This window comes from Excalfactoria chinensis, chromosome 4 (genome assembly GCF_039878825.1).
Source record: "Excalfactoria chinensis isolate bCotChi1 chromosome 4, bCotChi1.hap2, whole genome shotgun sequence".
Classification (NCBI taxonomy): Eukaryota; Metazoa; Chordata; class Aves; order Galliformes; family Phasianidae; genus Excalfactoria; species Excalfactoria chinensis.
This window is the reverse complement of record NC_092828.1, coordinates 33,577,943-33,593,367: the sequence shown is the minus strand read 5'-3', so window position 1 is coordinate 33,593,367 and position 15,425 is coordinate 33,577,943. Positions and strand designations below refer to the sequence as shown.

General features: G+C 39.4%; 1 protein-coding gene across 6 annotated transcripts in view; it reads right to left on the bottom strand.

Moving 5' to 3' along the window:
- Positions 1–661: 661 nt before the first annotated feature.
- Positions 662–15,425, bottom strand: part of UGT8 (UDP glycosyltransferase 8) — a 46,038-nt gene continuing 31,274 nt past the window's right edge. For all 6 annotated transcript variants that reach the window (XM_072335806.1, XM_072335803.1, XM_072335802.1 and 3 more), the window contains exons 3-6: positions 9,028–9,170; positions 6,894–6,970; positions 4,634–4,853; positions 662–2,999 (exon numbers count right to left, since the gene is read on the bottom strand). In XM_072335806.1, the coding sequence (XP_072191907.1) occupies positions 2,648–2,999; positions 4,634–4,853; positions 6,894–6,970; positions 9,028–9,170 (792 nt within the window). In that variant the 3' untranslated portion in view covers positions 662–2,647. The remainder of the gene's footprint in view (positions 3,000–4,633; positions 4,854–6,893; positions 6,971–9,027; positions 9,171–15,425) is intronic.

The following is a 15,425-nucleotide window of genomic DNA, read 5'->3' as shown; positions in this document are numbered from 1 at the left end:
AGCTCTGCCATTCCACACAAGGGACTTCAACACACCTAGGAAACGCTCAGAAGCAAATGATTTGGCACCAGTTAAACTCTCCTCTCAGATGTATTTGTGGCAGTGTTCCTCCCAAATAATTGCCATCAGCCATCTACCTTCTTCTAATGCAGCTTCCTGTATAATGAAAAGCAACCGCAGCACTAGATCATACTGCAGCTTACAAGAAAGTAAATTAGAGCAGAACAGGTACTTCTCCAGTTTGGGTGGATCAGACCTATCTAGAAGTTTGGTAATAAAACTGATAGCGTAGGAACTTCCTCCTCATACAAATGAACTGTAACGTGTTCAGAGACAGTATTTCAGAAACAACCACCTCATCTCTTGTATCACTGCTTTTTTGGTTTTGCTTCCTAACAACACCAGAAAAGTTCACATGCAAAATGACCTAAAGAACTCCAGTTAAGCACCCACTCTTCCAATTGATTCAACAGTCCCAGAGGAAATACATCTATGTTCCACAGACAATAATGTTTGACTTCAAATTCATGTCATGCATCACTGCATATACTGAGAACAAGAAATCTGTGAATCTTCGTAGTCATCCACATCCACATACACGCACTGGGTACTTCAAAATAGCATCCATATGAATAAAAATATACTTCCAACAACAGATTTTCTCTATTAAATTCATGTTTATTGCTTAAGTTTTATCACAGTGGAGATTAAATTACGCTTAATCATCCGGTCAGTGCTTTTGTACCTTCTTCAATGCAAAAAAAACCATTTAAACCAAGTCATTCATACACTCGAAGTCTTACTACCATCCCACCATTCATCGCCTCCTTGTGTTCCTTTAGTTGACACAAACTGTAAGATTGTAAAAAGGTATAGCTAATAGGCTTATTTATAACACCATTTTCTTCAAGTATTCAGAATGCAGTACAAGTAACTGTACCGCGTATTAGAAAGATATCTGTACTGTTATTTATTGCTATAGGATAGAGGCTCCTGATGGAATGGTAATGAAATATTGCATCACTGTGTATGAGGATGATCTCAGCACACTGTTATCGTCAAAACTCTTCCCATGTTAGTGAACAACACTAGGTAAAATGGGTTTCCTTCTTTCCTCTTCCAGGCATGGGATTTCAAACTACAAATAAATAAAGCATACACTCACAACGTGTGTAGTGCAAATTCCAAGTAAACAGAATGACATGGAAATAAATGCATAGTTGCCAACTCCGGTTTGGCAGGGCCACGCTGATTTTGCTGCTAGGTGCCCTGCCTCCCTGCCCTGGGTTTGTACTGCACCACCACAGGGTCCCCATGTCAGCTGCAGTGATTGAAAGAGATTGTTGCAGGGAGGGTCCGGAGCTGGGGACAGGAGGCACAGCTGCCCCACGCTTCGTACGGGCCCGGCTGCTCTCCGTGTCGTGCCTCCCACTGAGCCTTAAGGCAGTGGTTGGTGCCTCCCAGCAGGCAGCCTCCTGCCCCATGGTCTCAGAGGGGACATTGGCAACTATGGGAAATACGGATTGCGCGGCCCAGACTAAGAGAAGGTAATAGTTTCTCAGATACAACCATTGAAAGAGAACATCTACAACATTGTGAATTAGGAAAAAAATAAAATAAAAATAAAAAACAACAACAAAAAAAAGAATTAATAGGAAAGACATTCAACTTTTAGCATTTTCTTGTTTGTTTCTTAAATCCCAAATAGCAGTTCGATTCCGCACTGCTTTGGGCCATTACAAAACCTTCTGCATTAAGCACAGGGGTGGATATTTTCTTGTTTTGTTTCATTTATTTTAATTATGCGAATCTACTTCCCACACAGCCATATTTAAACTGAAATAGAATTCCCTAACATCTTCATGGCATAAATTACATACGTAGAGAAAGGCAACAAATACAATTGTGTATAAATTAAAAATTAAGACTTATCGTAGACCTGCTCCCTACTCTTTTCTCTAAAGCACTGGTAGTGAGCATAAGAGTCATGCAGCTTACCAGAAAACATAGTATGCATTTTTGCAGTTTTTCTTCAGTGCTTATTTTAAGAGTTGGTGTGGTTTCTTTAATGTCTGTGTTCTCAGTTTGCAACTTCCTATTTCTTGTACAAGCATCGGGAATTTATTTATTTACTTTTTTTAAACAGCATTCTTATACATATTGAGCCTCCAACACATGAAACACAGAGCTAGCACTAAGTTCTCTCAGCTAAAGATGCTTCTTCTCATAATAAAAAAAAAAAATAAAATAAAAGGAAAAACACCTCTGCAAATAAAATAAACCTTTCCTCATTTGGGACACACACATTTAGCTTTTAAAAAAATGAAAATTCATAAATATGATCATCATATAACTTTAGAGGATTAAGGCTTCTAAAAACTTCAGTGCCAAAATAACCTTTCTGCATCAGTATTAAGAATAAAATATTTCCATTTTAGGTTGTGCTTGGTTTTTTTTTCTTTTTTTTTTCTTTTTCTTTTTTTCTTTTTTTTAAATACGTTCCTTAGTTCCATAGAATTTTGTCACATATTATTACATACTGAAGGGGAGTGTTAGAACTGCTTATTGATGTTTTAAGTAGTTGTTAGACTAAGTTACAGCGATAAAACTCAATTACTTTACATGAGGGCTTGGCTCATTTCACCTTTTATTCATGCTTAATGTGGCCATTTCTTCTATGCTTGCCATTTGGTATCCCATTCTGGTAATGTCCATTAACAGTGCTATGTTCATCATTTGACCAAATATGTTTGCTTTGTTTGCGGATAAATTTTGTTAGCTTGGCCAAAATATAATAAAATAAGGCAGCACCCACTAATACAACAAAGGCAATATCCAGTAAGAAATACTGATATAGAGAGATGCTGTAAACAGCGGCACGTAGATGTTGCGCTCCGTTGTGACGGAGGATGTAGTTAATCCAGTACACAGTCCGGTTTACAGGATGACCAGGTTGGTCTTTGTGAATTTCAGACAGCCTCTGAGCCCGTTGCCTGTAGCTGTATGAATGAGACGAAGAAAATGAAATAAGGTAAAAACCATAGCCAGTGCTGAGCAATGAAAGTCTTCATAAACATATAAACACACATAAGAGATCAAAAGGTGTCCTACTACTGCAGGACTCTCCCATTAAGCCACATACAGAGGAATATAGACAAGGCATAATCTCTTTACATCTGTCATTACAGCTCACTGACAAGAATTACCAAAAATACAGAACCACAGGTGACTGAAGGCTGAAATCTACCCTACAGCAGCAGGCCTGTAGAAGGGATGAAGTGTCAATCCAATCTGCTCTCAGGCAGGAATCCTATCTAATCCCAAGTGAATGGACTTGCCCTTCCTGCTCAAAGTGGCATCATACTCCAACACACCAATCATGCTATTGTGCAACTAAGTTATTAGAGAAATAGGACAAACTGAGAAACTCGGTTTTAGCTGTGTACTTCCCCTTTCGGTCCAGACTTCAGCCTACAACTGATTTTTTATAATGGGCTACCCGCAGCAGAGGATCACATTAAATTCCTTCCCATCCCACAGCTGCAGGGTCAATAGGTTATTTGAGCAGAACTTGCCTTACTACTAGGAATAATTATACAAGAGAAAGCTGGAGCAACGGATGCTACTGATGTTTCTTTAGCAATGCTCCTCTTTACTAAGCTTCTGTTGCTAACGAGCTCATTTCTTACAGATTTTTCCCTTTCCAAGGAAAGTGTTACTTAAAAGATTGTTCCAATGAAAGCAAGAAATATTGTCATCATTGTACTCCAAAACACCCATTAACTTCATACAAGAAGAATGGAGCTGAGTCATTCTTTTTAATACAGAGATAGTCTGCCCATCCCAAGTGTTTAAACCGACTCTTCTCAGACTTTGCTATTTCTGAGTAAATTCATTTGATGAAACTAAGAAAAGTTATGAAACCTAGTTCATGAACTCGTACTGGATTGCATCTCAATGACAAAAACATTTACAGAAAGAGGCTGGAGCCCTCATATAGTATGGTTTGTTGCAATGACAACGTTTTAATCAATGTGAGCGACCTTCCCAACTCTATGTTAGAGATATCTGCTTTCTATGCAGAAAATAATTTTCCTTTTTTTGTTGTTGCTGTTTGTCTGTTTTAATCAAATCATGGGTCTTTAGAAGTGACTTTTTGAGCACCGCCATATATTTTCAGCTACAAGCCAAATGCAGCACCATTTCAACAGTATAGGTACACTTTCCTCAGGCCTCACTAGGGCCTAACAGTCTGCTAAACAAACACTGCTAAACATGTGACTGTAGTGTACTCAAGACACAAAAAAAAGAGATGCTGGCATGCAACAAAAAGTCAGTCAGGCTTCGCTTGTTTCTGTAACCTTGTTGTTCTACTGGTGGCAAACACCACAGCCAAAGAAAAGTAAATGAGATGTGAGCCTTGGTATGCTGGTCAACAAGCTTGGCATCTATATAGAAATATGGTCAGTTGAGTAATTCTGTGAAATGGGAACAACTATCCAAAGACATGCCATTCCCACGCACACAAGTAAACACCAACATGCATTTTTTTCCTTGCATCTTCATGTCTCTGTATCTAACCCATAACAATAAATCAAAATAAAAGCAAGAAACAATCACTCATTCCACATACCTGGGATCATTAATAACTTTTTCTAGTGCTTCATACAGTTCACTCTCAGTGACAGTTTTCCAGTTCAACAATATTCCCATGCCTTTGGCCTGCACTCGGGTCATAGTATCGTAATGGTCTCCGAAGAGGGGAATTCCCACCACTGGAACCCCATGGTACATGGTTTCAAAAATGCTGTTCAAACCTCCGTGACTAAGAAAAGCCTTAATGTTGGGGTGACCTGGAAATATAAGAAGTATGAACACACACACAAAAATTATATCTCCTTAATGTAGCATTATTGAAGCAACTGGTTACAATACATTTATCACTGGATTCCTACAGCTCCAATTCAGGAAGGTAGAATGAATGACTTTTTTTCTTAAGTTCCCACCTACATAAGCCCACTCTGCAGAAATTTTGCATACATTTGCTTTCTTCATTATATATGAACAGAGATGAAACACCCAATATGAATTAAAATTCTCATGTCTGAGTTGTCTAAAATTACACAAGTCACTCCAAAAGTAATGCCTCTTATTTCTACAAAAATTACAACAGAAGCAAAGTGCAAAATGACACTTGATACAGCAAACTCTTAGTTACAACAACACTGTTTTTCAGTACTGTTGCCACCATTAGCTGATTTGTGTCGATGAGATGCTCTTCATTTCATGATGCGACAACTGTGTATGGCTGTACTGAATATGGTTTGTCTTTTCACTTAATTACTCCCCACTGCTGAAATGCATCCCCCACAGCGCTAGCAGCCGTTGTTCGGCTTCCAAAAATGTTCAGTAAGTGTCAATGAATGTAAATGGGTGCCATTTTGTCTGCAGGGAGGATCTCTGCATCATATACACTTCCACATCAGATGCTGTCCAGTAAGACTGCCTCTCTGCTGCCATCTGTTGCATGGCAACAAAACACAGCAGAATATTGGTTGTAAGGTTCAACCTCTACTGCCACACCACATCTGCCTCTGACACTGTGGGCCAACATAAAAGAACAGGAGGTATTACTTTCAGAGCAGTCCTCTTATTAATGAAGTAATTAATACACTAGCTACTCCTAGTCACTACATGCAGTTACTCAGAACTGCTATTTAGCTGTTTAATATTACAAAGGAATGACAGAAAGAATGCTTTTCCTTATTATTCGTATGAAAGACAAGCTATTTAATGATAGGACAACTGATGTTGCATTCTCTGAAGCTTTACATGCCTTACTTCAGGCTAGCAAGATATGACATAATGACAACAATATACTCCCCTACTGCTATGCAATGGAGAAAAGAGAGTGCCCCAGGTTAGTTTAGTAACCAAAAATATCTACCTGGTTCAGAAGTCGTTTGCCTAATACCTACATTACAGTAACTACTCTGGTTGACGTGAATGTACATTGACACACACACATTCTTCATGTATTCATCAGTGCTCATCATAGTACCAGTTATTGTGCAAACGTACAAATATCTAGGTGTCCCAGAGGCAGCCATAAACATTCTGCAGACCCTAGGATCCAGTGAATTCAGCTACACTTCAACACAGGAGGAAGGGGAAGAAAAAGCAAATACATATACTCTAATATATAAACTTTACCAAAAGATGAACAAAGATAAAGTGTTATGGCTCCATTCAAGAACTCAGAGCATGTCAGGACAGTTAAACAGAAAGATCATTATCAATTTGCAAGACATCCCCAATTTCTGTATTTCCTTGGAAAATTTCAACAATACATATATCAGTAATATTAATAATAAACACCTAATCAGTATGTTCAGTTCCTAAAGACTTGGTGTAGTACGAACAAATTCTGCATGCTTGGTTTATAGATTCTTCCATGAATCTATACTTCCACTGAAGCCCATACCACAGCTTCTTCACTACCGAGAAGTTAACAGTTACAGTCATCAATTTCCTAAAACAGCAAATTCTAGAAAATTCCCATTCATCTTTTATAATTATATTTTTTAACTGCACACATTGCATAGCATACAAGACTTTTTACAACAAACATCCCCATTTATTAAGTCAAACAGACTTGGCAATGACTGTGGCCTTCCACGCAACTGAATGAAGAAAAAAACAGAGTTAACACCAGATAGAGAGTATTAACATCAGAAAGGATGTCTTATTTCTTCATCAAGACATTGTGAAGAATGCTATATTCTTGCTCTATGATTTCTATTACTATGACTGCTATTTGAATAAAATATTGTTGGGAGAGCAAACTAAATTTCACCGAGAATAAGCAATGTATCATAATCATAAATACTCACCAAGAAGGTCATTTTGTGGTAACCATTCTATAAGCTTTGTATTGTTGCCTAGATTCCTTGGTTTGTTTCCTGAAAACCTAAAGCAATAAAATCAAATTGGAGCTATATTATCAAAACCTCCAAAATGTGTGAACTCTAAACAGAGAATGAATCCAAATGATCCAGCTTTCTAGTTACACTGGGATACTGCTTACTCACCATTATAAGAAAAGAGAAGCTATAAAAGTAGTCAGGAAGTAATCAGGAATATTTTCTTTTTTTCTTTTTTTTTTTCTTTTTTTTTTTTTTTTCATCATTCATTTCCTTATAATCAGGCTGAAAATGCAATGTTTTCTATTTAAATAATGGCAATACAGCTACTTTTAAAAGCGTAAGGTAAGTCGTACCAGTGTGACTGGAAGAAAGTCTTACAATCTTTCTGTGACTCTTGAGTTTGTTGCTTTACTGAAAACTCTATTAATACTACACAAGTAACTCCACTGACAACACCACATCAGCTCATAAACAGTAGGTAGGCCCTACTACCAACATAAAACATTCCCATTCAGTTGGCCAACTTCCAACAGCTTTTAAGAACTGACAGCACCTCATTTTAAAACAAATTATTAGTACAAGGAAAGAAAAGGGTGACAGTCCAGATTACAAGGCAAGAAGCTACTGATGGAAAGGTTTGGATCGGACTGTAGAACAGCCGCATTTTGGTTACTTAATTGACCGCCTGAAATCCAGTGACAATGTCTTGCTCTTAGTGAGTTTGTTGGGAAAGTTTAATTAACAATACAACCTTGATTTGTGTGTCACATACTGCTTATATGCAAATCAAATATATTCTAAACTGAAAAAGAGGAGGGAAAAGAGTAATGGTGACTAGAGGTTTTTTTATTTATTTTTCCCCCCTGACAGCTCCAGAGGAGAGCTGTCAGAAAAAAAAAAAAGACTCAGAAGTATTGTGGTTATAGCAGATCTATAACTGCATAACGATCCACCTAGATATTTCCAATTAAGTAAACCAAGAAGCTTGCATATTCCATATGTTGACAAGTAAACTAAACAAATTTCCTGACCTTACATAAAAAACAAACTATAAATCTCATACTGGTTTTGGTGCTAAACAGTACCACATAACCAGAAAGAAATTAAGAACTATAAGGATTTCCTTGACTTGGCATCCTGTCATAAGACTATCAAGCAGTACTATCATTCCCATTCTCAGAAACTTCTAGCACAAAAACTGCCTGCTTCCAACACAGATCAGAAGTCAATAATCTGAAAAGAAGAAAATCACAAAGTGAAGCTGGCCTCAATTTCATATTTAGGTGTCTCCTTACAGAACTCAAATTCCCACTGATATGACTTTTTGCATTCAAAAAAATCTCCAATAAAATATTTTAATAGATTCCTCATTTACTAGAGAAAGTGGATACCTCCTACAGAAAGAAATCCAGAAAAACATGACAAAAGCATAGCACAACACAAAAAGCAGTACAATCAAGATGAATTCACATTAATTCCTCTAAATTATGCTCTGTGATGAAGCACGTAAAGCAGAGCAGAATAATTTTTACATTGAGTTTAAAGAGCTGTTCACGATGTTTTTACTATAATATAACAAAAAAATCTTATTCTTTCCTCTGTAGATTTTTTTTTTCTCTGATTCCTTACAGAGTAAGGCAATTAAGAGGAACAATTATCAGAGTCCATGTTTCCATAAGATAGGGGGGAAGGAAGTAGGATGTAAGCAGAAAGCTGGAGCGGGAGGGGAAAGCAAGCCTTGAATCCTTCAGGGGGCTAGATAAGAATGACACACTCACTCCCTATGGTGGTTTCTTGATTAAAAGTGACACAGCTAAGTCACAAATATTACAACCTTTTAGACTCTCTTCACTGTCCTCAATCCTAGGATATAAATTCAGTAGAGGAGTATATAAACTATGCTTTATCCTGCCTCAAAATCATTGCTCTTTCTTACTGCCAGAGGACTTCAATGCTTCTACGAAGGGCATCTTTCAAAAGAGTCAGGTTCTCCGTGCCACCCAGACTGATTTCAGATTCTGCATTAGATGCAATACTAAAGATGGCACAATAGGAAATGACTGTGCTTTCAATTACTCCAAGAACATGTCATTGCACTTACCTCCAAATAACTCGCTGCGGCAGTCTTGCCAGAGCATGTGCTAACTTGTTTGCAACATCTTCTGACAAATATTTCACTCCAGCCCCAAACGACACGAGGACAAAGCCATTTTCATTAGCACCATTCACCCATGTTTGGAGATCCTGTTGAAGTAAAGTTTATGCCGAACACTTATAAGCGCAGGTAATCAACAGACATGTTATATAAGCATTGCTTAGCACAAGCATTTTCTGGTCCCTTGTTACTTCACAGGTTAAGTTTCAACAGTCATAATCATTTTGGAAATTACTAAGTGCAATGTTTGAGAACACATGGTATAGTAGACTATGAACATCAAAATTCTTCCAGGTTTGTTCTAGCTTCCGTATTAACAACTAACCTCCAGAGGCAATTATTCAACCTATTAGTTGGCACATTCACGTGTCAAAAAACAAACAAGAAAAACAACAAAAAACACCTGGTATTTTCATATAGCAAAATATAAATAGGTCTGTCTTGAAGTATCAGCCTCATTGTAAAATACAGGGGAAGAAAAAATGAAGAAACTCAGGGACTCAATTATTCCATCTCCAGCATTAATGATAGTACACAATACAGGTTATTTTTATTTAAATTTATATAAAAACTAATAAAACATCTTGACAGAAGCCAGAGCCTTCAATAAGCACCTCCCAGCACCAGGGTGCTGCAGCCCTTGGTCCAAAGGGAGGCGAAGCAGGCATGAGGAGGACTGCAGCAGTCTAAGAGCATCATTCCCAGGTGTCGAGATGACATGCCAGAGAGTGCTATGACACCCACTCCTTTCAGGCAGGAGCTAAAATGGCTATCCAGAACAATGACAGAGACTTCATGTGTCAAGGAGAAGCCACAGCCTAGCAGCTCCAAGTGACTGTGGTTACTGCTGAAATCATGGGTGAAATTTTCATTGGGACTGAAGAAATCAGCAAGAGACATGGCCTGAGCCCATTTGGCACAGGAAACTTCAGAGCTGGTACATTTACCCACAGCCTGAGCTCTGCTAGCTGCAACTTGCAAAGAAAAGAGGAAAGAAACACATTGATAACCACACAGTTCTACTATCCAGATCCACCTGTATATTGCTGAAGGTCTACTCCTAATACACGAGTACCTGGAGATGTACTCTGCTGTGCCAATGTCATCGCTACCTCCCAGATACAAAGGAGAGGAAGGTGGCAGCAATGCAGCTGCTCTGTGGCATGCTCCGAGGCATTCCACACACATCTCCAAAAGACAACAAAGGTCTGCGAGCATTGCCTGGCACACGGAACTCAGCCTCTGCTCTGCACTTCAGACCCAAGCATCAAAACACTGGCTATTTGGCTGCTGTTGGCCACACAGGCCCTAAGGCAGATCTCTGAACAGCAGCCATACACAATTGCAGGATGCATCTGGAAACAGCTGTGTCTATGAGGAGAACAAAGCAAGGCCTGCACCAGTGGTACCAGCTTCCAAGCAAACCCACATCAAGTGCTCCTGGGCACACTCAAGGTGTTTCTGTACTAAAACCTCCCTGCACTGGGTCCAGCCACATTCCCAGCTAGCGTGGCAGGCAGGTAACAGTTAAGTTACAAAGGAGACAGCAAAACCTGAGCCTTGGGGCTGACTCTGTTGGCAGTGGGGTTTATGTAACTGGTAAAAACGCAAGCCAGCAGATGCACCTACCTAACACTAGCAGCTCTCTGCAGACTCGGAAGAAAAAAAAAACATCTGAGAACATCAGATGGAGCAGAGCTGCAAGCTAAACAAGTCTCAAACACAAGAGCAAAGTCATCAGGCTTCAAAAAGAAAGCACAGAAAGAGGTAAAAGGTCCACTGTACCACTGCTTGTGGAAACAAATTCAATTTCTGATTTCCAACGCAACTGTTTACAGTGGAAACTAGACAGTTATCCCACTGACTTACAGATGGCAGTGTGCCAATACCTTATTTTTCCCAGGATTGGTTTAACTCCATTATCATCCAATCAAAATGTGAGGCTGCTCAGCAATAGGAAATGAGTAAAAGGAAAATTAAGTGCCCTGTTCACAATGTGCCCCTTGTCCTGGCAATAAAAAGCAGGCTAGACAGCAACGGGGCAATGCTGCGCTATCGTATCTGGGCACAAAACCACAAAAGCTATCACAAAAAACAGCAGGCATAACAAAGAACCATACATTAGACACTAGTCCCTGTTGTGTGCTGGAAAAAGGGATTTCCATTTGCTCTAGAATCCATGCTTCATTTTTCTTCATCTTTTCCCAGCACCCTTTCTTCTCTGTTTTTTTTCCCTACGTCTGCAGAGGGAAGGGGAATAAGGGTAAAGGAGGAGGAAGTGTCTGCAACCTGCCTCGAAACTGAATCATTTTGCCTATGCTTTTGGCAGATAAGTTTCCAGCTGATTGTGTGATTTATTTCAAATTTGTCCTTGAATTTTACTTAAACACCTGAGGCATGCTTGAAAAGTAATTATATTCTCTTCGTGGTTCAACTACTTACACCTTGAACTACTTCCTATCCGCTCTTTAAAGTTGAATGGATGAAAAAAAGTGGGCTCAATGATAAGTCTTTCTGAAAAATCAATCACATACCACACGCTAAATGAAGTATCTGTGCCCACTTGCAATATGTGACCACGTTATACTCGAAGAACTAAAGTCATCTGTTATGAAACCCCGTGCGTCTTGTGCTCCCTTTCATGAGCAGCATGCATTTCTTAGTATGCATCTTCCATACAACTAGCCATTTGAGCTTAAGTATCCTGTGGCATTACAAATGTAAGGCTCAAGAAGCCAGTGAGGGGAGGCATTCTGCTGTACCTCATACTTACAAACAAGGAAGAAATGGCCATGAATACGAAGGCCAAGGGCAGACCTAGCTACAGTTATTAGAGGCAGTTGTTCAGGTTACTGAGAGGACAAGGATGCATCTCCAGAGCTTCAGTAGAGTTGACTTAGGCTTTTAAAGGGACCTGTTTGGAAAATAGGTGCTATACAGTCTTGGAAAGAAAAGAGGAGCTCAGGAACACTGGTTGATATTCCAAAGCATCATCTCCTCCAAGCTCAAGTCTAGCTGAGAAAGTTTTCTTTAAAAAAAACAAACAAAAACAACAACACAACTACCATTGGTGGCACTGCGGCTGAAACACTTCTCACTCAGTGTCTAAGTCCTATCTACCACGACTTAGGCTTGGTCAGATCTGTGGTTTCTCCTCAAAATTAGCCTGCTGTAACTTGGATACAGCTCCCAAGACTAATGCTACTTCTCTCCATCGTGCTCAATTACAAATTATGTGATACGTCACAACTTTGTGATGCATTCACGTAATTCAAATGATACATCATTGTGTACACAGGATGAAGGTGTATAATATTTCCTCACAATGACATTCCCAAAACAGTATTCAACAATCTCCATGTGTTGCAAATAGCTATTAAGCATGAAGAATTTTATGTAGGAGGGAAACAAGAAGCGAACTTTACTTTGTACCATGGCAATAGTCACTCTACAAGCAGCCTTTTGTATGTTAGTATTGTGCAATAGCAAGGCAACCTGTTTTATGTTATTACAGCTCATTCCACAGCCAAACCCTTGTAATCCCTCCTTTTGTAACATATCCTAGGTCCAACAGAACATAATATGTAATAGATGTACAAGCGTTATGAAGATACTGACTTTCCATGGGGGAACTTCACATTTTGCCAGGCAAGACAGGATCCTGCCATCAGACCTAAACAGAATGAACTTGTTTGCCATCTTAAGTGAGATTATAAAAATTAACAGAATGTGAATACATTCATTTTGTGTAAATAGCAGCTTTATGAGTGTTTCCTCTCTTGACACACTTCTTAAGAGTGGGAACTTGGGCTCCTGCAGTGGGATCCAAGCAATTCAAGGTTCCATTAGGTTCAGAGGAAGCATACCTGACTTCAACAGCCAGGTCTATGCAAGGAGGTGAAGGGTGGTTCGCCATGCTGTGAGCTGCAGAGGTGCAAACCAGCTCTGATCTTAGAGTTAGAGGTGTTTAACTGGATAAAGGCAAGTGCAGTAGGTGAGGACCTGTCTCCGAGATAAACCACCTACCAAACGGCTACCAGACTATGGTACCTATGGTACTACCTGGCTACCAAACGCTTCCAGACCAGAGGTGGACAATGCCCAACTCAAATCTGAAACTTAGAACTTGGAATTTGTCTTTAGGTTCTATTTTAAAACACAAGATTTGACAGAAGCAAAATCGTTCTGAGCCAACCTAGAGAAGATCCAGAAGATTTTCAACTCAGTTTATCATATTTTGACAACAACTAGAAGGACTTCTTCCATTCAAATTTGTCAGCATTTCACTTAAGCCCTACTTTGTGTTGGTAGTAAGAGGAATTGCTTGCCTGCCTCCTGATCTGCAGCCTCTTTCCAATCTGCTTCCCCCGAGGGGTGCTGAAATCACTGCTGTGCAGAAGACAAAGTGCAGACTTGTCAGAACAAAGGTTCTCCTTGCATATATTTGTATAATTTCTGGCATAATATAGAAATAATTAAATAGGATCACTAAACATTGCTAAAAATGCAAGGGTTGGGATAAAAATGAGAAAAGGAGAACAGGGGAACCAAGATCCCCGCTTTGCAAAGCCACATGAGTTAGTGATCTAGAGGAGTCTCAGGTTCCTTTAACTTTCTCTATTTCTCAACATTATATATTTTTTTTTAATTACAGATTTCCTAAGGTAAGGGTCTAGCAGATTAGAAACCAAGTGAGCAGTGTTAAGAAACCTTTGGTTGCAGAGTCATTTGATTGTCCTGCTATAATAAGCCGCATCATGGTAGAAAGGCTCATCATATTTTGTACTTCTCTGTTCTTTATGTAGCCTATAAAATATAGGTTTTTTTTGCAGAGTATGATCTTGGCACATGAAAGAGACTGAATACTTTACCACCTCTATTACTATGGCCATGCACTAAATTCATGCATACGCATTCCTAATATCTACTTTGTGGCTCAAAACCTTTGTCTTGCTCTAATCTTGCAAAACCTGAATCACAGAATTATCTACACTGATGCAGTACAACTTCTTCCCCCTTAAAATTTCAGCATATCTTGGCACTCCATTCTTTAGTCACCTTTCTGCCTCTTTATTGACTTATACCACATAGCCCTAGCTCTCCAATAGTCAGTGTCAAGAAATCAAGAACAGAAACCAAAGAAACCAGCTTTGCATTCATCCAGAGCGAAGTAATACATGCACTGAGTTTGCCACCAGTCGTTGAGCTCTGAAAACTGGCAGTCACATAAAAAAAACACTGACCCACACTAGAATTAAATGAAATCACCACTCTGTACACTAAACAGCTTCACAGATAACTGCGCTTACCCAGTGTGAATTTCTTCTTTTAAATCTACTTACATTCCTGTCCTCCAGCATATTCTGTCTTCCTAATTTAATTATGCACCATATGAAAAGAGAGCCACAATGAGTCACTAGACCTGCCTTTATTAAAAGCCATCTTTTTTATTCAGGCAGCATGAAAGCCACTTCATTTTGCTCAGTTTAAGTGACATTCAGATTTGCTATAAATCCAGTTTGAGACTGAATCAGGCACAAGAAATATTTTAGTCCTAGCAGTTGTTGACATTTCCTTCAGTAGGGCAACCTGAACAACTGACCAGAAGTTCTGAGATACCGAACTCATTTTCCCCGTTCTGTACTAGGAATCAAAGCCCCAACAGTTCTAACCCCAAAACTGTGAAGAACTTGAGCACAATTCTCAAAATAAGGCAGTCAGTTCTGTATGAGATTTCAAAAAACTTCCATTGGGCACTTATGTAATTTCCAGCTGAAGAGAAATATCGGGGGTTTCAGTGGTAGGATCACTAAAAGAGAAGCTGATGTTAATAATTAAGTTAGACACACAGGCACGTACTGGGACTTCCCAGAAGATACAAACAGCTAAAAAATCCAGGACTGGAGAGACATCCACAGAAAGCACTTTGCGAGGCAGGCAGCTCTCCCTGGGCTTTCTCAGTGGGCAGCAGAGAGGCTCGCACCCACTCTGGGACAAGCTGGGATGCCTCACTGGACACTGCTCCTCCTGGGCCACTCGTTCCTCTGCCAGGCACTGCATGAGCGAGGGGGAGCTCAGCCCACATCAAATACCAGAAGCCTCTTAGGTCAGCTACTTCAGCAAGCATTTGGTTCTGGAACTGGATTTTGAACTAAACTTTCCAACTGAATGTTGGTTTTCATCCAACTACAGCTTTATATTTATATACTCAACCAAAGATCATCATCTAATAAATACATGTATTGATTACCATCTTTACTTCAGTGATTAAATTCAACACATAAGCGTGTCCCAGTTATAACATTGTGCCAAACCCTGTCAGGTCTGTCTGTCTTCATGTTAAC